The sequence below is a fragment of the Haliaeetus albicilla genome, chromosome 2 (genome assembly GCF_947461875.1).
Source record: "Haliaeetus albicilla chromosome 2, bHalAlb1.1, whole genome shotgun sequence".
NCBI lineage: Eukaryota > Metazoa > Chordata > Aves > Accipitriformes > Accipitridae > Haliaeetus > Haliaeetus albicilla.
Genome location: NC_091484.1, coordinates 75,231,627 through 75,255,473, shown reverse-complemented (window position 1 = coordinate 75,255,473; position 23,847 = coordinate 75,231,627). Strand labels below are relative to the sequence as shown.

Below are 23,847 nucleotides of genomic sequence, written 5' to 3'. Positions count from 1 at the left end.
CCCCAGGACCCACTGCGGTTTGGGTACCACATTTAATCTCTGGTGAGCATCTAGGAGTCCGCGTGGCTCCACCAAAAGCTCCGCTTCAGCAATTCAGGTACTTAAATGAGCTGCAGCAATTTATTTCTGTAAACCTGGATCCTCAATCATCACCAACTCCTTGCTGCAACATGTTAAATCCTTCCCCATCCTCTCCCACCCCAGGAGAACCAGTGGAGTTACACAAGGGGAGCACGTGGCTGGAGACCTCTGAGCCAAGCAGGGGTTTTTTTGCATTTCCTCTGATTATGAGAGCTGTCGAACAAAAAGAAAAGGATCCCGAGGGACAATTCAGTGAGTAAGGGATGTGTGATCACTGGCATCCAACATCGACTTACGGAAACTATAGGATGAGACAAGCCTTTTCACTTCGGCTGCTGCTGTCAGTGCTGGGAGTCAAAGACATCAATTATTGCTAATCTACGGTTTACCTTTTGTTTGTCAGCAGGTGAGGGAGCTATCCACAAAGCTGGTTCGCATGCCAGCGGGCAAGGGTGCGGTCATATCGCAGCCTTGGCACTTACAGATACTAATCATTATTAATTGCCAGAGCTGGGCCAGTGGTTTCACCATGGCTGTGCCCCAGCACAACGAACGGGGCCACGCTGCTGTGTGAGGTGGTTGCCAGCTGCTGTTATGTGGAAGATGAAGAGATTACGGAGGTTAAAAAAACCACCACAAATTCAGCAGTAAGCGTGACCGGCCGGGGCAGGGTTCTCGTGAGAGGCTGCCGTCGAAAGGCGCGGGGACGCCAGACCAAGGGAAACGGGCCTCCTGCCCCGCCGCCTCCCTCCGTGCCCACGCAGCCCCGACCGACGCCGCTGAGGGCTCGTCCCGGTCCCGCCGCCACGCCGGGACGCGGGACGGGGCCCGCCCGTCCCACGGCCCAGCAGGGAGACAGCGGGGGCGGCCGCAGGGAGCCGGAGGCGGGACGGCTCCTCCCTGGCGGGGCGGGCTGAGGGGAGAAGCGGGGCGGTGAAGAGGGAACGGTCTGAGGGGAGAAGCGGGGCGGTGAGGCGGGAACGGTCTGAGGGGAGAAGAGGGGCGGCGAGGCGGGAACGGTCTGAGGGGAGAAGAGGGGCGGCGAGGCGGGAACGGGCTGAGGGGAGAAGAGGGGCGGCGAGGCGGGAACGGGCTGAGGGGAGAAGAGGGGCGGCGAGGCGGGAACGGGGCGGGCTGAGGCGGCCGGGCCGGGCTGAGAGGCGCCGATCTGAGGGAGGAGAGCCGGGCCGGGCTGAGGGGGCCGGGCTGAGGGAGGACAGAGCTGGGCCGGGTGAGGCGGGACCGGCCCCCGTCGAGGCACCATGTCGGGGGCGGCGAGGACGGCCATCTGTCTGCTGCGCGGCGACCTGCGCGCCCATGATAACCAGGTAGGGCTCGGCCAGCGGCCCCCCGGGTATTTCTTTAGAAATAACCCTGCTCCTGGGTAGGCTGGGGAGAGGTGCGCACTGCATCCTGCCCCCGAGAGCTGCCAGGGCCCTCTCTGTGTTTCCAGGTGCTCCACTGGGCTCAGAGTAACGCAGATTTCGTTATTCCCCTCTATTGCTTCGACCCGCGGCACTACGTGGGCACTCCCTGCTATGGCTTCCCGAAGACAGGGCCCCATCGGCTCAGGTTTTTGCTGGAAAGCGTGAAGGATCTAAGAGAAACACTCAAGAAAAAAGGAAGGTAGTTGAGAAAGCACTGTGCAAATAACACGTCTAATTTTATTTTCCTAGTTCTCAACACATATCTGTGCTGTGAGTCAAATCATGTCATATACTCTGGGCTCTGATGATGGCTCGCTTCAGAGTGCCACAGCCCTTCTGTGAGGTACAATAAGGTCCCATACATAACGCTGTTCAGATGACCTGCTGTGGCATTTGCAAGGGAGCAAAAAGCCATGCAGGCTGCATGCCATTCGGGATTTTGCTTTCTCGAACTCAGATACCACAGATGGGTGTCAGCCTTGAGCGCTTTGCCCAGAGTCCTGACGACTGGCGACATGAACGGCAGTCTTCTGAGATTTAGGCAATGACACTAGCTACTGTGGCATGCGTCCTTCCTTGTTCCTAGCGAGTTTGCCCTAGGAGTTGGCTTGAGACAGACCATCATGGATCCTGGCTTGTGAGACTGGAGAGTTTAGTTTGCTCATGCCCTGTCCTGCTAAACCCAATCTCTTTGGTAGGCTACACTGTGGGAAGGGAGTCTTCAGGGATTCCTCTTTCACTATGCCTTTAGAAACCATAACTGGGGTAGACCAGGGCCTGAAGGTCTACATGCTGAAGAATCCTATTACCAGATAACATCTGACTTTGCTTAGCAGAAGGTGTGTCAGCCAGCCTGTTTTCTCTGAGAGCAGCAGAACAGTGGTAGTAGAAGCAAGAGGAATGGCTCTGGGTTTGCAGTGCAGTGTGGACCACGCAGATGGTGAATGTTACAGGAGACTGAAGGAACTGGTCACTGGGTATTTGCAGCCATACCCCACAGTGAAAAGATTCAGAGCTGCTTGAATGCTGCTGTGCTGTTGTCAGTGGCTGATAAGAGACTGGTCTTCTGCAGTGATAGACGTGTGGTTATGAAGAGCCAAGCTAAGACCTAGGCTCCATTTCCGCAACCATGAAGTACCTTCATGGTAGTGGTAGACAGTAATCTCCTCCATGTCCAATCTGTGGTGTTCCCTGTGGGCAGCTTGGTCTCTGCTTTTCTGTGGGAAGTAAGGGGAACTGCTCTCTCAGCAGCACCCATTGCTTCTGCCTTCTTCAGACCCAGCCCACCTTTGAAGAAATTTTTCAGTTATGCTTTAATTGTTCTGGGAAAAACACTGTATTACCCCTTCAAGAAATTATTCTCCAGCACAGGCCTCTGTTACATGACACAGTAGGGGGTGTGTGTACATGCATGCGCACGTGCATGTGTGTGAGAGACAGGAAAAGGGACAGAGTCACGTATGAGGCTCCTCACAGAACTCTGCACCCACCTCTGATGAACTTTCTCACCACAGCTTCTCTTTTGGTCTGATGCCCTGGGTACACAGCTGGGCAGTTGGTGAGGTTGCAAGGTGGGAGGGAAGTTCTGTTGACTCTGTTACAAACACAGAATGTTCAGAGGAAAGAATTTCTTTGAATACTCCCACATGAAAGTGGAGAGGGGTCTGTCCACAGGCCACCACTACCTGTGAAGGGGACTGAAAGAGGAACAAGTTCTTGCATCTCAGCCTTAGTGTGTGAGGATGAACAGATCTGACAGTTTTACTTTTAGGTAACAGCCTGGCTTTCTGCCCAGTCATCCTTTCTAAGGCATCCAAGGTGGTAGAAATGTGTTTGACACAAACTCAGCCCCAGAGGCTTACAAACTGTGTTCAGTGGGTCCTAAAAAATGTAGGCTAGTCAAATCATGTCTGTCTGCCTCCGTATGCTCTCTGTGCTCTGTAGAGAACTAGTACATGGGTGGCTGGGCCAGGACTTGGGCCTCCTGTACACATAAATAACAATAACATCAAGCCTAATTCAGGTCAATATTTTGTGTTTGCAGTACCCTGGTTGTGAGGAAGGGGAAGCCAGAAGATGTGGTTTGTGATCTGATTACGCAGTTGGGCTCTGTCAGTGCTGTGGCTTTCCATGAAGAGGTAAGGGAAATATTTGAGTGACATTGTTAAAAGATAAAATTAGGTTGTTGTCGTGGTTTAACCCCAGCCAGCAACTAAGCACCACGCAGCCGCTCACTCACTTCCCCCCCATCCAGTGGGATGGGGGAGAAAATCAGGAAAAGAAGTAAAACTCCTGGGTTGAGATAAGAACGATTTAATAGAACAGAAAAGAAAAAACTAATAATGATAATGATAACACTAATAACATGACAATAGTAGTAATAAAAGGATTGAAATGTACAAATGATGCGCAGGGCAATTGCTCACCACCTGCCGACCGACACCCAGCCAGTCCCCGAGCGGCGAATCCCTGCCCCCCGCTTCCCAGTTCCTAAACTAGATGGGACGTCACATGGTATGGAATACACTGTTGGCCAGTTTGGGTCAGGTGCCCTGGCTGGGCATGAGAAGCTGAAAAATCCTTGACTCTAGTCTAAACACTACTGAGCAACAACTGAAAACATCAGTGTTATCAACATTCTTCACATACTGAACTCAAAACATAGCACTGTACCAGCTACTAGGAAGACAGTTAACTCTATCCCAGCTGAAACCAGGACAGTTGTGGCGGTTTCTTCCACAACCAAATAGTCATGCAGATCCTGTGTGTTCAGAGCCTTTCTTGTCCATGGTATAGTTAGCCTTGGGGAAACTGGCTAGCTCCTGGGATGGGGATGGTGTAGGTGTCTGGGTGGGAGTCCTTGCTGGATGACAGCAGCTATTTGTCATTGATCACTTGAAAGTGCTGTGTCTTGAGGAAGAGGAGTTTCCAGCAACTGGCATTTTTAGGTCAGCTGAGTCCATTTCTCCTTCTGTTTGCATCAAGCTGCCTCTTCCTGGCACCTTTCTTGCACAGGGAGCTAGCTGTCAGGGGGCATATTGTATCGAGTGTAGAAAAAGCCCACAGTGAGTTGACAGCACCCATATTTAGGCAGTTGCCCACCAGTGTGTTGAAGAATAAAAGATGAGTCCAGTCTTAGACTGCTCATGGGCTTGGTGTGTCACTGACATGTTTTCACTGAGCTAACTAAGTGGTTTGATCCAGAGCCTGCTGAATTCAGTGGAGGGCTCTGGATCCAAACCACTGGGTCTGGGGGCTTTGTGTACACACACATACGTATGTATGTATATAGATGCACTCAGTATTAGCCAAGTCTGTTTCTTAGAGCTGTCTAATGCAGGATCACTCTGTGACCTGCACTTCAGGTGTTCCTGCTGTCAGGCCTAAGACCCTTGTAATGACAACCTACACATCTCATAGTGTCTTGTTCCATGCAGCACTAAAAGCAGCCACAGAGGGTCAGACAAAAGGCTTCTTCTAACTCCAGAACCTTTTTCCTGACAGCGACCAGTAACAGATTGGTTATTGACCCAGAGGAGACCACAGGAGCGGGACAAATCTGTAAAGATACTTCCCCTGAATACTTTCCCAGCTTCCAAGAATCTGTGGCTCAAGGACTTCTTGAAACAGGAATGCTATCCTGATACTCAATAACCCTCAGTGGATTTCTTTTAAATATATTTGTCCAGTCACCCTTCCAGTCCATGCAAACTTAAAAGATCTGCAACATCCTACATCAAGGGGTTCCTTATTCTGGCATTGGCACTACTAATTGAGAGTGAAAACATTTGTTGGGTTTGGCAAAGGGAAATACTCAGAGATTGTCTGTGTGCACCTCTCTCTAAAGAGATGAAGCTAACTGAGATGAGGGAGGAAGGCAAGACCGGGGACCAGGGTCAGTGCACATGTGGGAGCTGAGGCTGTGCAGGCATGGCCTCACTGCCTTTTGTTCTCCCTAGGCCACGCAGGAGGAGCTGGATGTGGAGAAGCAGCTGTGCCAGGTGTGTAGTCAGCACGGGGTGAAGATTCACACATTCTGGGCATCCACGCTGTATCATCGGGATGACCTTCCCTTCAGGCCTATTGCCAGGTGGGCTGCTCCATGGGGTCACTCACTCCTCCACTGTCTCATTTGTTTCTCACACCAGGAGGGGTCTTAGTCATCTAATCCCACAGGGAAGGGACGTATTAGTCCATCTGCATTTATGGAACAGTGCTGTCATGCTCATACACATCAAGGGGAAGGGGCACATTCATCCCTTTCTACTAGTAGGATTTACACTTCAGTATGCATAAATCCAAGGGGTTTGTCTGACCATTGACTTGAGGGACTGATTTCTCTTTGCCCTTCCACCAGCACAGTTTGGATACTCAGTCTGCAGTGCCTGGAGTCCTTGTGACATTGGGCTGGATTGCTCCATTACCCCATCTGTCTAAATGCAGCTGCCTATGACAGTAGCCCTTTGCGTGTGGGCTCTTCATAGCTCCCTCAATAGTCACTTTAGGTGTAGTGGATGGAGTTGAGTGATTCACGGTATCCTATAGAAAATGTATAAAATGGGGCCGAAGAGTCAGGCCATAAAAATGCCTGTTTCTCTCCATTGACTGAAAAGGCAGCAGGAGGTTCCAAATTTTTACATTGAGGTCAGCCTTGTGGGTAATCAGAAGTTAGGTGAGATAAATCTGAACCTCATGGGTTGCCCCATCAGGACACATCTTAAATTGAAAAGGCACCATTTGCATCAGAAACAGAAAGAAATTGGGTGAAGGACTGAACTCCTGTTTGCTGCTAGCTCCAGGGACATCTACCTCTATTATGCCAGGCAGTATACAAACATGCATCACAAATACGCACTCTGCCTCTGGAGAGTGCAGCCTGGAAAGCTAACCCTCCATCTGTGGAAGCTGCTGTGTGGTGCTGTGTGGAGGGGCCAGGGTAGCCATCCTGTGGAGATCTGACTGCGCTGTAATCTGCACAGGTTGCCTGATGTCTACACTCATTTCCGAAAAGTGGTGGAATCTGAGGTGAAGGTCCGGCCAACCCTGCGGATGGCAGATCAGCTAAAGCCTCTGGCTCCAGGGGTGGAAGAAGGGTGTATTCCTACAATGGAGGATTTGGGACAGAAGGGTAACAAAACTTAATTTGGCAGTTGCTCCCATGAAATCCTACTTAGAGATGTTTCTTACTGACAATCAAAACATGGACTCCTCCTAAAGGCGGTGGTTGCCCTTCAAACTGTAACTAAGCCTCCCTTCACTCATACAGCAAATGAAGGTACATTCCCTGCATGGAGGAGCTGCCCTGCAGCTGGGTCGAAAACATCCTCTTAGTCAGTAATTTTTAATATGTCTGATGTGGCCCTTGTTTTAAAGGAAGACCAGGGCACAAATCTTTTATGTCCCCAAAGCAGACAGTCCTACTGCTAAACATCCCTAGATTTTAAGCTCCCTACCTTTGAGATGCTTTCCAAGGGAGTAACAAGGTGATGGTGTTTTCTGTGGCAGATCCTGTGACTGATCCACGAACAGCCTTCCCCTGCAGTGGAGGAGAGACACAGGCTTTAATGAGACTGCAGTATTATTTTTGGGACACGGTAACTCTTATATTTCCTCATCTACATCCTCCCACTTGTACATATGGCTGTGCAAGTGGGTGAGGCTGCAATTTCACTTCCTAATAATGTTTCCTTAGCTCCTGTATAACACTTTACGAAGGAGGGAATTAGCATTATTTCAGTTTTTCAGAGAGACAAACTAAATAAAAAAGAAGTCATCCAGGAACTGGGAATGTAAGCCAAATACTTACGAACTAGTTTAGTGGCCATCCCTCTTGAGTCTTTTTTTCCATCAACATTTGGGAATCAGGACAATTTTTTAGCTCCTTTACCTCAATTTGCCCTTTCTACTCTCCTGTCCCACATCATCAGCAATGTAGGTCCTCCATTTTGGAGGAGTGAAAAGTGGCCTAAAGGGCTGCAGTTGCAGGTGGGGTGAGGAACAACTGACCCAAGCTGCTGCCTGCAGTTAAAAATAGTAGGAGGTTCCTAGTAGTCTGGTTTAAAAACTTGCAGCCAGTAAGTACTGCTACTTCTTGCTTCCTCGCTTTGGTGGAGTGAAGCTGCTGCTGACTGCATTTTGTGTGTGCATCCTGACTGTTTTTAAACTTTTTCCTGGTCTAGTTTGAGGAACTGCCTTAAATTTGCCTAGCATGAATTTAGACGAAGACACATGTGCTGATTTCCAACAGCATCAGACCCTATGCAGCTTTGTGGATAAAGGGGGTAGCATCTCTCCAGCTGAGATGTATTAAGAAGTGCGCTGTGCCCAGTGCACTCACTGGGACACCCCCCCGGGGATTCCTTCAGCTGTGCTACAGAAGTTCCTGCATTCCCTTGCTGTTGGGCGAGCATTGTCATGGTTTAACCCCACTAGGCAGCTCAGCTCCACGCAGCCACTCCCTCACTCCCCACCAGTGAGATGGGGGAGAGAATCAGAGAGGTAAAAGTGAGATAACTCGTGGGTTGAGATAAAGACAGTTTAATAGGTAAAGCAAAAGCTGCATGTACAAGCAAAGCAAAAGCTGCATGCACAAGCAAAGCAAAATAAGGACTTACTCACTACTTCCCATCAGCAGGCAGGTGTTCAGCTATCTCCAGGGCTCCATCACACCTAAGTTACTTGGGAAGACAAACGCACTCACTCCGAACATTCCCCCCCGCTTCCTCCATCTTTCCCACCTTTTACTGCTGAGCGGGACATCATATGGTCTGGGATATCCCTCGGGTCAGTTGGGGTCAGCTGTCCCAGCTGTGTCACCTCCCAACTCCTTGTGCCCCCCCCCAGCCTGCTTGCTGGCGGGGTGGGGTGAGAAGCAGAAAAGGCCTTGACTCTGTGTAAGCACTGCTCAGCAATAACAAAAACATCCCTGTGTTATCAACACTGTTTTCATCACAAATTCAAAACATAGCACCACACAAGCTACTCTGAAGAAAATTAACTCTATCCCCACCAAAACCAGTGCAAGCATACGATCAAACAGTAATACAATCTGCTGGAAAACCTGTTCCTTTTTTTTTGTTACACAAATACTGTCTTGGTGAGCTAGAACAGCCCTTTAGCAGTTGTAACCTGTGCAGTGAAGGGAATCAAGGAGAGATCAGGCTTCCCTATGTCCTCTGCATTGTCAGCAGAGTGCTCAGAAAATGGAAGGTCTGCACCCTGCTGTAAATATGGGTGGCCCAGAAATAACAGCGATCAGGATTCCTGCAGCTAGTGTTGGGTGCTGTCAGATACTGTGGTTTTCAAACCCAAACAAGCAGCCACATGGGCAAGAGAACCGGTCACCAGTGCTACTGGAGCTTTTAAGTGGATTATTGACCCGGAGTCAGGAGGGTATGGGCAGAGAGAAGCACAGCCAGGTTCATAGTGCTTGTAGAAAGGAATGTGCTACAGGCTGAAGCGGGGAGCATAGCTTGTGACACGCATCCCAGAGCTATAATGAAAACTGCTGGCCTGATTAATTCCTGTGCACTGGAGGCAGTAATTTGGCAGCTCTGTAGTCCTTGCAGGCAGCCATGAGAGGGATCCCAGCCCTGCCAGATTGCCCTGGCTCCAGTATGAAAGAAAACATATTTAGCATGTTGCACATAAAGTATTAAAACCTTTTGTTCTTTTGCTCACACAGAACCTGGTTGCATCTTACAAGGAGACTCGGAATGGACTGGTGGGAATGGATTACTCAACTAAATTTGCACCATGGTAAAGAATTTTGTTGTGAGGCTGGAAGCTCCTTCTCTGCTCCTATTCCGAACTGATGTTATGTGTCTGCTGAGTGCTCACTGGGCATGGGTAGGGGCCTAGGTGTGATTCCCTTGCCCTTTTCTTGGGGTAGGGCAGCTTCAGAGAGCTGCTCTTTATTGCGCTTCCAGGCAGCAGTTCCCTGGGAACATTCCTGCAATTAGGAATTCCTGAAGTGTAGCAGTACTGTGCCAAGAGCCCAGTGTGCTGGGAGCAGCGATGTGGACAGGGCACTGGACAGACACACAACTTGGCTTTGGCTTTGTGCTGTTTTGTTTATCTGGGGTGGTTGAGAGCAGCCAAGGAAGAAGGGTAGCTTCAGCGTGTTGATAGGGCTGTAAGCAGAACTCGATCCAGTCCTGGTTTGCTGAATACTGTGGGACAAGTTGCCTCACCTCACGGCCATTCCATTTTTCTGTGGGGTGAAGAGACACTTCTGATTATTCCTATTGCAAAAGGATCTCTTGTTTGGGTAAATATGATAATTCTAATTAGGGGTTTTAGTCTCTGGTGCTGGAAGGGGGAGTGTTAATTCCAGACTGAAACTGCAGCAGCAGAACCCAGTTCAGCCTAATGCTGAGAACATCTGGAGTGTTTTCCCGACATAACTGCAATGAGAAACAATTTGCTGAGGCTGTTACAGGTCAGGATATCTTATTTTCAACTGGCTTTGTGCTGTAATGGTTGCAGTGTATGGCTCCACCTGGTGGCACTTTGGGATCCCAGGACCACTGGCACTGCAGTTACTTACTTGCGGCCTCCACTCTGTTTTTTCCAAGCTGGCCATTAGCCCAGAGCAGACAGTCCTGATCTGCCTGCCCCAAAGTGTTCCTCTGTCAGATAATGAAAATCAGAACGGGTCAGATTGCAGCCAGGCATTCACATCTCATACTGGCCACTTCTAAGTGTTAGAGCTGGTCAACAATTAAGGAAAAACTCTTCAGGCCCTTTCTTCCTGTTTTCCAGAATTCATTAGAACATCAAATGTTTCCACAAGCCCTAGTGGGAAATTGCAGTAAAATACATTTCTAGGAAAATCAAGGTAAAAGTTGTTCTTTATCACCCTTTGTGATGGGGTTGGCATCTACAAGCTCTTTTCTGTCTTGCACAGCACTGATTTGGAACAAATGGAAGGAGCCCAGTGGGTTGGAATGCCAGAGCTGGGTTTGATTCCCTAGTTTTCTTACCCTGCCTGAGATTTTCAGGAAGTCACTTGCCTTCTGTGGTTGCTCAAATGAGACACTAAGGTACTGCAGGGAAAGGAGCCCTGGGCATATGATAAATAGGTTTATAGTAAAAGGAGGGCTGTTGAACAGCTAGGACAGTTGATGCAGAGGTTGACATTTGAGATCCATTTCTGGATTTGTCATTGGTGTGCTAAGTCACCAGCTGATCAAGGTCTTCTAGGTGAAACTTGTCAAACTTCTGTAAAACGATTTATCTCATTAGGTTGGAGACTCCTGTAACAGTCATACGCTTGGAAAGGGGGAGGGATTTTGATTCTCAGATTGCAGAGTTGCAAAAAAGTCACACGACTTTGAGAAGCCATTTGGGAAGTCAGTGGCAGAACTGCAAACTGAGCAAAGTTTTCAGACAACAACTCGAAACACAAAACTGCCCCTCCACTCCCTCCCCTCAGACGTCAAGCTGTCAGTCCCACATTGCGTTCAGGACATCATTCTTCTGCTTTCAGGCTGGCACTGGGCTGCATTTCACCTCGATACATCTATGAGCAGATCCAGAAGTATGAAAAAGAGAGAACGGCAAATCAGAGCACATACTGGTATGTCCCTGCACGATCACTGTGGCTTGTTTTCTCTGAAAAGGAAACTGGCATCTCATGCACAGGAGAGAGTGATTTGTTAACTTTCTCTTTAATGAATGTCTGTTTTTCCTGTGCCTTCTGTCTGGTTCCTCTGGGTTGCATTGCAGTTCTGTTTCAGTATGGATTTATTAGTCTGCCTTTGACATCCAGGGGCTTTAGGCTCTTTATAAGTAAAAATTATTAATGCTAGTTGTCATTATTATTGCTGGCAAATTGTGGTTCATGATTTTTAAAACTGATCTCTGTAAATCAGCACCATCCCTCTCTGTATTGTTATTATGTGCTAGATGATAAGGAAGAAGAATGATTTACAAATAAAGGCCAAAGGGTTTCTCATGCCAAGGATATGAACAGGGTTTCACCCAAAAGTCTCAGTGACTGTCCGACTTGTAAAAATCGCATGGTGTCAGGACCACCTTTGGCCACAGTCCAGCAAATGGTCCCCTGCTTGCTTGGCTGCCTGGCCATGACCACACCACTATAGCAATGGGGAAGAGGGGACTAGGAAGTGGGCTTAATGCATCCTGCCTTGTCAGAAGTGGGCTTAATGCATCCTGCCTTGTCACCCATGCTCTTCGTCACCTCGCTCCTGACTGCTTGCATGCCTGCTGGTTGTGCTGAAGGCGTCTGGGGGACAGTTGAGTCAGTGTATCAATCCCTGGGCTGGCCTTGAACTTCTCATGCACTCTAATCTGCCCAGACACTGTGAATTAGAGCCTGGTAGGAAGCTCTTATGGAGAAGGAGGTTCATGTTAGAGCCTGGCCTAACACTAGACCTGGATAGGAAGAAACCCAAACCAGAAAGTCTGTGTAAACTGTAGAACTGTTTTTTGTATTAGTTTGTTACATTTGCAACATGTCAAACAGCACAGTGGTTGGTGAAGAACAGGCAGAACATTGCCAACGATTCTGGCCAAAATACTCAATTTCATTAAAATTCAAATGACGGATAAAATATCGACCTTTTGCCTGTTGAATGTATGCTGCCTTTTTTTTTAATTCAAAGACAATTAAGAAAGGAAAGATTTCAAGAAATGAACATACTCATGTTTTTCCATCTAATAGTCAGCCAGCCTGCCTGCAGCTGGGGTGCCATGGTGATCTGAGCATTTTAAAGCGATAAATAACTACAAAAAAGAAGCTGTCAAGCTCCTAGAGACGGTAGTCAACTGTACAGTGAAGTATAGGTTGTGGTGGCTGCACATGAGGGACTGATTGAACCTCAGTGTCATGACACTAGTTTTTAGCATTTGGACAGTGTCCTGTTTTGTAATCAGATTTTCCAGAAAGATCTTGTAAGCAAAAACATCAGCCGAACAGAGTATTTCCAATATGCCAGATTGCTGAAGCAGGTCTCAGAGGCTGAGGTGCCATCATTTTATAAGAAGCTGTTTTTATATAAAATTTTTTATATAAAACTATTTTCTGCAGGCCTAGCACCTGATCTCATGAGCTAGACCAATGTAAACCTAGTTTTGAAGGGTGCCTTCAAGTCCCATATAAAGGTTATTGCTTAAATCAGTGCAAAACTCTTAGGAATGTGCTGACATGCTTGCTCATGTGGAAGCATGAAGCTGAATCAGGTCCTCACCCTGCTCTTTGGAGAATTACATCCCAGTAGGGATGGATGAGGAACAGGTTTCCTGAAATTCTGCTCCTGCACTTGAGTTAAGGAAAGCTTCCCAAGTGATTCATGCAAAGTTTGCCTTCACTGTTGTCATCCAGGTGCAAGCTAGATAAGTAGGCTTGAGGCAAGAGCTGGTACCATGGGAAGGTATGTGAAGTTGCGCACTGTGAATAAACCTCACGGCGTTAATGATGGGTGCTATGGAAGCAAAATCCTGAATCAGTAATTTTATCTGACCCACAGTGCAATACAGACATGGCTTTGTGTTTTAGGGTCCTGTTTGAACTGCTGTGGCGGGATTACTTTCGATTTGTGGCCCTGAAGTATGGCAGAAGAATTTTCTCATTAAGAGGTGCGTATGGATCACTATATTTGGAGAGGAAAGGTACAGTCTTACAAAAGGGAAAGTAAAGAGAAGAGGCCGTCAGCATTGGGTTGTACAAATGTTCTTCTCAGAGCACTTGTGTCACCACCCTGCGATATTGCTGGGGACTTCCCATTGGCACAGAAGTGCCTCAACACTACGATGTTAGACACTGTAGACACTGAGACTTTTGCCCCAAATCTGATTAGATACGGGGAGTATTGTTAACATGTGTCAGTGGGAAACAACAGCACAATAAGAGTAAAGATGCTGTTTCCGGAGACATTCCACCTTTGGAGAGAATCCAGGCTTCAGGCTTGCCCAAGTTCACCAGATAATTTGGGACAGAGCAGGAATCAACCCAGCAACGTGAATCCCAAGAAACCAGATATTCTTTCTGCCTTGTACTACATAGGAATCAGAATGAGATTCAGCTCCAGACCCAGTGACTTGCGTGCAGGTGTCTACATGTGAAATGGGGGTCTGGACTCTCAGTGAAACAACAAATATCTAGTCCATATAGTCAGGAAACCCTACAGCTGATGCCTGTGCTGGGTGAGCTGTTCTCCATGTGATGTAGCTGCCCACACCTCAGCATCCAGCACTGTTTTAGATGCCCTAGGGCAGTCTGCCTGGCATCCAGCCTGTGTCACATCTGCCAGGCCTATGTGGCTGTTTCGAATGCCCTACAGCATCTCAGATGGCACTGGATGCCAGTGGTGGGCCTAACCTTGTATGTCTGGAGCTGACAGCTGAGTCCTCCCTGCTGCCTCCATTCCACGGTACAGAGGACTGTAATTGCCACTGGACCCCTGCAAACATAAACTCATCTCCCTCATCTGCTCCTACCCCACTGCAGGAGCAGTGTTACCGGGGACTTCTGCCTGGTAATTCTGGGTTTAGTATCTGCTACAGAAACAGATTTCACATAAATATAGTCCTGGAGTAAAAGTGAACAAGAAAATACTAGCTTGGGCCAGAGCACATCTCCGACCACTTGTGAGGTCTGAGTAATTTTTAATTAAAAAACAGAAGAGCAAACACCAACAAAACAAATAATCAAAATCTGTTAGGGCTTAAGCATCCTCCGTGTGCATGAGACACCCCTTGGCAACACCTGAAAGGAGGAATGGATCACCTCTAAACCTTTGCAGAAGGAACATGGCTTGTTTGTAATACCCACTGAGAGGGCTAGCTTCATCCTAACATCTCGTGTCAACCAAGGCGCCTCTCGCTGTCATTGTTTTATTAATAACTGCCTGTGTCAGCATTTGTCTTCATTAACCGTTCATTTTTTTCCTCAATAGGGCTTCAAAATAAAGAGGTCCCCTGGAAAAAGGACCTTCAGCTCTTTGACTGTTGGAAAGGTCAGTAGAAACCACAGGTTTGGCTAAGTGTACTTTTGGTTTCCACGTGTCTGTATGCTAACATGTGCCCTAATGCTAACTCAGATTTACATAGGGGAACTGTCAGCATGATCAGGGCCTGTCATTTAAGCTGTTACCACCAAACAAGAACCCAACCCCTTGGTTCAGTGCGAGTGCAGGATACTTGGCTTCCCTTGAGACTGAGCGCCGTACAGGAGCAGGCCCACAGGGTATCATGAATGGCCAGGCTGTGTCCAGCTGGTACACACTTTGTGAGATGTGCTGCAGTTACATTTTACTGCCCAGGTGGAAGTGTTTATGACCTGTTGGTCCCTTCTGTTTAGTCACACAGAGGCTGACCAGCCCTTCTTATCAATGCTAGATTGCCATGCCTGCTACATTTTGTTCTTCTGATTGGTTTTGGTTAGAAGGTTAAAACAGCATTAGAATAAATCACATCTTTTGTTATGCCACAGCCTTTTAAAATCCTTGCTTTTCTTTAGCTTTTATAACTTTATTGTCACATGAATAGCAAGCACAATATCTCAAAACTTGGAGGAACTAACAGATTAAACTATCAGAATCAATGACATACACACCTGTATATCTTTCTTCACATTAATGCCATCTGTATCAATTTGCACACAGGTACAATAAATCTTTTCCTTAACAATCAACAAGGCTCTTTACTTTTCAGGTACTAACCCTTGGGGACTTGTCCAATACATCCCTTTCTGCTGTTAGTCACCTGTCAAGAATCTTTCTGTTCTTGGCCCATCTCACTATTGTCTGCATATTTATTTTGCTCTGCAAATTCCCTGCAATCCACCTGATGGTTTTTCCAGTCTGAGATTTTTCTGTACCTTGTTTTTTTCCTTGCCAAAAATTCCCCTCATTTTAATTTTAAGTATTATTTCCCATTTAATTTCTAGTGGATCTTGGTGGCTGCATGCCAGCTAAACCTCACAGAAATCTCTCCCTGCCACTGTACACTGGCAATGTCTTACCTGCTTGGATGGCTGTGAATGCATGACCACAGGTTGGTTTATGAGTGCCCAAAAATGTCATCATGTCCCAGCTCTGTCTTTTGTCTCTGCAGAAGGCAAAACGGGGGTTCCTTTTGTTGATGCCAACATGCGAGAGCTGGCTGCAACAGGCTTCATGTCTAACAGAGGGCGGCAGAACGTCGCCAGCTTTCTCACTAAGGACCTGGGTCTGGACTGGAGGATGGGGGCAGAATGGTTTGCATACCTGCTGGTAAGACTGAACCCTTTGTGTATCTGGAGTTCTTTGTGCTCCCTGCCCTGAGTGAAAGACAGGAGGACAGCTCTGCCTAATAAGGAAGGATACAGAAGATGATCAGTAATTTTCAGGCTGATATAAGTGCATGTATATACTGCTTGCATGGTATGTACTTCCCAAAGCTCACGTAAGAAAAGGGAGTTTTGCCACAGTGAAGCTGCCATCAACCAAGATGTAGCGAGGAAATTTGCAATGAAAGTTTTGATCCTCCATGTATGGTTTTAGCCAGAGATTTGTCACACTTGAGAAAACTCAAAACATAAATTATGTTAACAATGCTCTGATTTGCTCACCCCAGAGGCTGGGGAGGAGGACAGCCCAGAAATAGAACATAAAAAGAAATGTGTTCTGGCCACCGAAGCCAGCATTGGCACAGCATCTTTGCATTGATTGCTGTGGACAGGGAAGTCATCTAGTCAAGAACAGGCGAGTATGGACAATAGCTGGATCAGCTTCCAGAGAGCTCCACCCTGGCTGGAGGCATCCTTCTTCATTCTGGTAAGTCACAGGACTCCTGACAACTGGAGCACCCATTTGTTTCTCATATGCCAATCAGCAGCCATGCAAGCTCAGTTAAATAGCTGGGTTGCTTCTCCATCCTCAGTCCCCATAGCTTCTTCCAGGAGGGTCTGAACAGGCTGGCAGTCCCCAGTTCAGCCCTGTGCATCTTTGCTCGGTTGCCATTATCTCTGGCAATACTGATGGAGAGACTGTCAGTAGCACCATGCTGAGTGCTGAAAACTGAGGCTGAGGAGGTGAACCTGCATTTGTGCTTCACCAGACTGAATGGTACAGACTGAAAAAGACCAAATACTAATACCAGCCTCACATTAAAGATCTTAATCTGTGGGTGGGTAAGAGGCTACTGGTAATCAGGAAACTTTCTACTCACCAGGATGGCTGGAGGTACAGAGAAAACCCAGTCACCTCACCATTATCTGCAATTAAAAAAGCCTTTTTTGTGAATGTAATTTTTTTTTTTAGCTTCCTTGGAGCTGGGGTGTGACATGGCTTTGGCTGCAGAGATCTACAGGAAGATCTGGGTGCTTTTCCCATTGCTGCATCTCACACCATTGCTGTGAGCAGTGGTGGGCCTGCACAGTAACACAGTGCAGGACTTCTGCAGATCCTCCAGAAAGTGCTGTTGGTAGCTCCATACAGTGATGCTTTTCCAGATAAGAGTGAGAGCCCCCAGCAAATGGCACCAGAGAACTTGTATCAGAAAAGCGGTGGCCTTATCCTCCATATCCTAGCTGGAATTAGGATGGAAAATCTTACCTTGAGTGCATTTCTTTTGCAGTTTCAGTGGGTTGTAAAAGATAGCTGATACCCTACGTGCCCTAAGCTTCGTAGCAGTGACTTGCCAACCAGGGGCTGCCTTTCAGTATGGATGATCTAACTCCTGTAGCCTGAGTATGTCACACAATGGCCCTCCAGAAGAATGGTACAGCGCACGCAAATGCACAAACACATCTGTGCCTGCCTGTCCTGCAGAGTGAGCCTCTAGGACCGTTTTGAATGTTTTGTAGTATCTGGCTTTTGATGGCATCTATCAGCTATGGCTTTCAGAGCAGTTACAAAGGTTACTTCATTTCACAGAGAGGGCAGCTTGCTTCATGTACAGGCAAGGCTCGTACTCAAAGTCACCCGTGGATTAAGAGTTGGGAGTCAGGAATCGAGGCTTTGCTCTGATGGGGGGGCAGCCTTGCCTACCTCAGATAGGAGCTTGGTTCACTTTGCAGTCAGACACAGAGGGCCACGGAAGATTCCAGGTCCTATTCCCCACGTGAGGAAGACCTGGAAGGTCTCACACTACTAGAAAGATGCTCCCTGGGTTACTTACCTTTATTCACATGGGCATGAATGTTACCAGCCTTGCTGGAAGCAGGATTTAGCACTCTGCACTAGCCCTGTCATCTTGGGAAGCCCCAGATACTGACTGCCACTGTAGGCTAGTGTGGCACAGGCTGATCCTGGTGTCCTGTCCCTTCCTTTCAGCTTATGTCACACTAATACATTGCTAGACAGCTCTGTTACTTTAACCTGGTGGCATCCCCAGAGTAACATGCAGGAGACATCAGTTTGATGGGGGAGATATGGCTATAGAATGGTAGAGGAGAAACTGGTCTCGCTTGCCTCTAAAAAGGGAAAGCAACGCATATTTCATCTCTGATACTTCCAGCAAAGGCCCACCGAGTGTTTGCACATGTCTGTGAAGAAGAGGGTGTTTGTCATCCACACCAGATGGGCAGGGAGACTAAGGGAAGCTCTCCGCAACTCGCTGAAGCTAGGGGAAAGGTCAGAGACTTCTGGTGTCCTGAACAGAGAATATCTCGGCTATGATTTCATTCACAGGGTCAGGCCCCAAGGACAGGGAGAGAAAGAAACAGAATGCCAGGAAGGGGCAAGGCTGAGGGGGAAATGAGCCTGCCTCCTCCAGTCCCCCTTGGATTTGCCCTCACCTCCCACACACGCTTTCCTGCATGTTAATTGCACAATCAGGCCTCCGATGGCATCTTTCTTCCCCTCCTTATCTCACTGACTGGAGGAAGTGCTGCCGGGAAGGGGAAGCCTGGTGCACACTGAGCATAGTTCGCTATTGATCACCCTGACCCCAGCTCTCGGCTGGCTTTGCAGAGAAGGGGTGAGGGAACTTGGCAGAGCCTATTCCCTTGTGCCTTCTGCCATCTGGGTGCATTGAGCACCTCGCTTTAAGGAGTGGCTGAGATTTTGGAAACATCACTGTGTGGACTGGTTTTTGCTGTGGCTCCAGTAAAGGGAGAAGAGAACAGCACTCAACCTGCTCAGTGACGTGTCTTTGCAAACTCTGCCGCAGCTGCCAGCGCTACACTTTCGCAATGTGGACAGCCCTCCTAGGAATGCTCAAAGATCCTACGCCCTTTTTGCTATCACTGCCACTCCCCTCCTGAGCCATGTTTGAATTGTCCTACAACTGGAAAGCTTCTGATATTGGATTTGAGCCACCCTGCCCAGCTGAAGAGCACTCAGACTGGACCATGTTCTGCTCTCTTTTGTGCCCATTTCAGGAGCCTTGCTCCATTTTACATAAGCATCCTTGAGAGCTTTGTATTTGTTCAGATGTAGAATAACTTGACGATGTGCAGCCTACTAAGTATGTCATGAGAGCTCTAGTGTTTCCCCTAGTAAAGCACCTCTCTCTGCCAAGTCCCTGTGACTTGAGGCTTATTCCCTGATGAAGGTTGAGTATAGCAGGGAAAAAACTGCAGTGTTTGTATTGATTGCATCTTCATACATGCTGTGTGGTCACTCCATACAGTCTGAGTTAGTCTTTTCTCCAGTCTGCCTAACAGGATCTGGAGAGATGATTTTGTTAGTCTGTGTTCTCTGGGTAACTGGTCAGGAAGAATTTTCTCTCCTATTTGAAATGTACTGGGCTACTGTTTCTTGGAATATGAGCACTCAAAAGCTAGGGCTAGTTGTCATGAAGTCTGCCAGATGATGGCAGAAAGAGAATTTTTAAAAAAAAAAGGCAATTGAGAAAGAGAGGGAATTTGATTGGACTTTTACCTGTTTTATTGACCTACAGACCACGAAGTGAAGTAGCCTGGTAAGCTGATCCCAGCTGTATGAAACAGCCATGCAGCATGGTCCTCTTCTGAGCCGGACGGCTGTACCTACATGGGAGAGCTCTGACTACCCCAGTGTGGCCAGACTGATTCCCATGCAAGGAATTGTCCCCTTGAGATAAAGGGTGGATGGGGAGAGAAGATTCATTAAGGGGTGGCCCAGCTCTCCTTATTGTTTTCTTCCTCTGTTCTAAAGGTGGATTATGACGTTTGTAGCAATTATGGCAACTGGTTATACAGCGCTGGTATTGGCAATGACCCACGGGAGAACAGGAAGTTTAACATGATTAAACAAGGCCTGGATTACGACGGCAATGTAAGTCTTGTTTGGCTGCCCTACAATGAATACTGCAGCAAAGCCTATGTGATAGTTTCAGGGAACAGAGGACATCAATCTGCTGTGTGGATACTGCTGCAAAAATAGTTCTGTGATCTCCTTGCCAACAGTCAGGCACGCTCCTCACTGTTGTACAGGAAGATCTTACGTTTACAATCTGCTGCTGTCCCCAAAGAGGCCTCTGTACGCCCTCCCTGCCTTGACGTTGGTCTGTATGTTTAGTGTTTCATCACCATTTCTTCCGGGTAACAGCCACATCCCACCCATATCTGACACAGCCATTTCCCTGAGCACAGAGCAGCTTCTTGGAGGACTCAGAAGTGACAAGAGAGATGCTGCTGCTCACATGGCACCTTGGGAGGTCCTGGAGAGTAGATTAAACCTGTGACTCCTCTGGCTAGCCTCTGTAAGTGGTGGGAGCAGATAAATCGCCTTTTCCATCTGCTTAACCAGTGTTCACATACCAGATTACTTGTTTCCACCCTGTTCCTTATCTTCACGGCAAGCTACACTGTTGGCTTCCGGCACTGTAGCTGGCAGGACTTTGCAAGGAATCAGAAACTAGTCCTAGCAGGGGACACAGCAGTAAAGTTAATGGGAGAGACTGAGGGGCAAGGGGGGGTTCATCTTGCCAAGCACAAGAGTGTGCAGCTGAGCTAGTCATGCTAGTTTCCTTCAGTCACTGGAAAGAAAAAAGGACTTCTTGTGAGTGACACTATGTCCTAAACAGGGCAGGTGAACTGTACCGAAAAAGCACCTCTCTCTCCCTCCTCTGCCTGCAGCGTGAGCCTGGGAGAAGAGCTCCAGCACCCAGGTCTCTGCGTTTGGGCACTAATTCTGGGTAGAGGGTTTAGCAGGAGTGGCTAAGAATGGATAGAGGTAACTGATGCTGTAGTACACCAGCTTCTTTACCTGGAAATCAGGCTTCTTTCTTTCATGTTAAGAAAGACCCTTGCTGGGAAGCACTTACAGATTGTTACTGAATAGAACTGTCTCCTGTTGGTTCTGTTTGCAGGGGGATTATGTCCGGCTGTGGGTCCCAGAACTACAGGGCATAAAGGGAGCAGATATCCACACCCCTTGGGCACTGAACAGTGCTGCTCTCTCCCAGGCAGGAGTAACTCTAGGTGAGACCTACCCACAGCCAGTTGTGACAGCCCCAGAGTGGAGCCCACACATCAACCAGAGGCCTGTGAGTACTGGGAGGGTTTGGATGGAGTGGGAGGGCTCCAGGACTGACTGTGAATTCTGCTCTTCTTTCTCAGGTGCAAAGGGAAAAAATTGCTTTAATGCAAAGTCACGTTACGTCACAGCAGAGGGTGATCCAGCCCTGCACAGGGACTGTGCAGCCAGGCTTATTTAGCTGTGTCTGTCCTAGGGAACTAAATAGGTCTGAGGCACAAGCCCAAGTACCCACCTCCTGTCATCCAGACAGTTACATTGTTAGTGTGTTCCCCAGCACTATTTTTCCAGGGCCAACAAGCACCTTCCAGAACCTTGTCCAAGCACAATTTGACGGTACCACGCGCTAAGGACTGTCACAAAATACAGTCTTGACAAAGCCACCCTACATCATACGGACACAAACTGTGCCAGGCCAGTTGGCTTTAGGGCTGAAGGATGAACCCATGCATGTTTCATAGGTAGCTCTTCTTACTCAGGTTTTTTCCTCCTGGATATACATAGTGCCAGATATGAGTGGAAGGATGGGGTATCTCTGAAGGCCTCCGCTGGCCTAACCACCCCCAACGCAGATGGACAGAAGGGAGCCCAGGTTGATGCTCAGTTTCCACTCTGTTCATGAGGTGGAACTCCTACCATGCTTGAGTGCATCCAAACTGGAGTCAGCAAGACCCGTAAATATGGGGACTGGCCCTTGCACTTTGCTTTTTGGGTGTATCTGCCCTTTAGAATGGCAACAGATTAAGATGTGGATCCTGCGACATGTCAAGACTTGCATCTGCTGACTGGGCTGCTGTTCTTGGAGGAGATGTGTATGGAAGGGAAGTGCTCTGTACGTCTGGGTGGGGTCAGTGACGCTGGAGCTGGAAGGGAAGAAGGAAATGGATGTAACCAATGGTTGTGTATTTCAAGGGGTTTTCAGCATTTCATCTTCCCCCATGCATCCTCCCTGCCTCCTCCTGAATGCTACTTTGTGGAGGCTCAAATTTAGTTGTCATACTATGTTTAATGAAGAATGAAGCATGTCTCCATTTTGGGTTTTAATCCCAGGGTGCAGTACCAAATATCTCTGGCCAGATTCCTTTGCATGAGTGAAAAGTTTTGCAGAAGCAAAGCCTTCCACTTCCGGCCATGCTGTTGAAGAGCCTGGATTATTACCCTTCTTGAGATCAGAGAAAGGACTCTGAGATCAGAGAAAGGACTCTGAAGGAGCCCCTCGGTGAGACACTGGTTTGAGGCAGTGATGAAACTTGAACCCAAAAGCTCCTCCATCAGGCAGGAGTTCCACTTTGATCAACTTTCCAGCTCACCTGGGGCTCTGTGGACCTGCACTGCCACACCGTGCTTGTGAAATTAAAATACTGCTGGGAGGGACTGTTGGCCCAGTGTTACTGAGGCCTGGAGAAGAACCTCCCCTCCTAGTCCCTAAAAACTGAGTATCAAAATACCTTTGAAAATGCAAGCCCACACCTTACTAGAAACCCTAGCTTCCTAAGTCCAAGCCTAGAGCCATGTCTGTCAGGCCTCCCCGCCTTTTTAGTGAACTTGGGGGTAGAAGTGCCACGTGCACATTTTTCTGCAATGTCAAGGCTGCTTTGGGATCAGATTCACTCTGCAGCATCGGCAAATACCTCACTGTTCATCTTTCATTTGCAGCAGGGAAGAAGTCCCCATCCCAGGGGCAGGAGAGGACCTGCACACACACCAATGCAGCACAAGGACAGAGGGATAGATTTTTACTTTTCTCACAAGAAAGATGTATGATGAAGGCTGTCCAGGTGCGTGCTGGAAAAGCGCTCAGTGCGAGCTTTCACTGCCAAAGATGCCAGGATAACGGTTGATCTCCTTGAGCCAAGCCAATGATAGAAGTCTGGCCACAACAAAGAAAGTAGGGATCTGCCTCTTCATTCTTTCCAAGGTCATGAGCTGGACGTGTGTATTTGGAGGTTGTGTATTAGCACCAATTGTGGTGATCGGGTCTGGTATTTTCCCTTTGGTGCTTAGGCTGGTGCTGTGAGCTCCTATGCAGTTTGCCTGTTGCTCTCCAGGAGTGGTTTCCCTTCAGTGCTGAGGCTCTGACCCCCACAGACAGTGTATCACTCTCAACTCTGTAAAGTCCTGTGGTTGAAAGGGGCTGTCTAACTAATATTAATTAACCAAAATGGCATGGCCTTTCTGTTTGGAGGAGGTGTGGCTGCTTTTCCAGTGCCTCTTGCTTTGCACTGGTGCTTACAGCTGTTAGAGCTAAATTTCTGCCTCTTTACAAACTGGAGCAGATGGTTTATGTGGCAGGTGTTCAGTCAGAACTCTTTCTAGTGAACTTTCTTATCCTCATATTTCATGTTTTAAGGCTTTAAAACTACCGATCATTGTGCAATAAAAAGTTTTGCTACTGGAATATTTTATCTTCCTCATTTCCACAGAGATCCACAGGCAGAGTGAGGCTTCGGAGGACGTTCTTTTACTGTGTCTCCAACAGTACCCTGGAGAAACAGTTAAGTTCCTTGTGAAAACTGCCCAGAGTCCTTGCAGCACCCAGGCTGCTTTTGGTACCAGCCTGGAAGCTGGAAACCATTCAGTTCATAGCTGAGAACTGTAGTTTGTCCTTGGCACCAAAAAAGCAGTCTAAAATGGTTCCCTGGCCATTTTAAGCATTTTGTGTTTATGCAGAATGTTGTACTCGCTGGAAGACTTTGGGAATTTGGGGACAGCCAGGTTTGTGCTGTCGTGGAGCGCTGTCACCCGATGGACAGCCCGGGTTTGAACTCCTCAGTCCCAAAAGCAGCCCTCTCTCAGCAGACAGGACGTGGCTCGATTTATCAGCACTAGGGATCCATCTGGGCCTCTTTCGTAAAGAAGACTACCATAATTCTGTTAAATCTCTTTGAATGCTTACTTGGGTACGTCAGTTCAGGACTGGACTGAGAAAA

At 48.0% G+C, this 23,847-nt stretch overlaps 1 protein-coding gene across 4 annotated transcripts; it reads left to right on the top strand.

Moving 5' to 3' along the window:
- Positions 1-1,027: 1,027 nt before the first annotated feature.
- Positions 1,028-23,315, top strand: LOC104316702 (cryptochrome DASH-like). 4 transcript variants are annotated; one of them, XR_011323766.1, is made up of 15 exons: positions 1,028-1,409; positions 1,535-1,707; positions 3,553-3,646; positions 5,468-5,598; positions 6,488-6,636; positions 7,014-7,102; positions 9,193-9,266; positions 10,999-11,088; positions 13,030-13,109; positions 14,429-14,488; positions 15,588-15,745; positions 16,194-16,288; positions 19,595-19,714; positions 20,751-20,927; positions 22,574-22,595. XR_011323766.1 is itself a non-coding variant. In XM_069778281.1 (14 exons), exons 1-14 carry the CDS (start codon positions 1,344-1,346, stop codon positions 22,010-22,012), a joined length of 1,506 nt encoding a protein of 501 aa, XP_069634382.1. In that variant the 5' UTR covers positions 1,042-1,343; the 3' UTR covers positions 22,013-22,567. The 4 variants fall into 4 exon arrangements, 3 of the variants coding, with proteins under 3 accessions (XP_069634382.1, XP_069634381.1, XP_069634380.1); XM_069778281.1 differs by lacking the exons at positions 16,194-16,288; positions 22,574-22,595 and adding an exon at positions 21,968-22,567 and having other exon boundaries at positions 1,042-1,409; XM_069778280.1 differs by lacking the exon at positions 16,194-16,288 and having other exon boundaries at positions 1,045-1,409; positions 22,577-23,315.
- Positions 23,316-23,847: the final 532 nt, after the last annotated feature.

Bases quoted from the DNA above. Each gene is read 5' to 3' on its own strand.
- LOC104316702 (XM_069778279.1), top strand. From the start codon at position 1,344: ATGTCGGGGGCGGCGAGGACGGCCATCTGTCTGCTGCGCGGCGACCTG. The intron at 1,410-1,534 runs GTAGGGCTCGGC...CTGTGTTTCCAG, and splicing joins TGCGCGCCCATGATAACCAG to GTGCTCCACTGGGCTCAGAG. The intron at 11,089-13,029 runs GTATGTCCCTGC...TTTGTGTTTTAG, and splicing joins GCAAATCAGAGCACATACTG to GGTCCTGTTTGAACTGCTGT.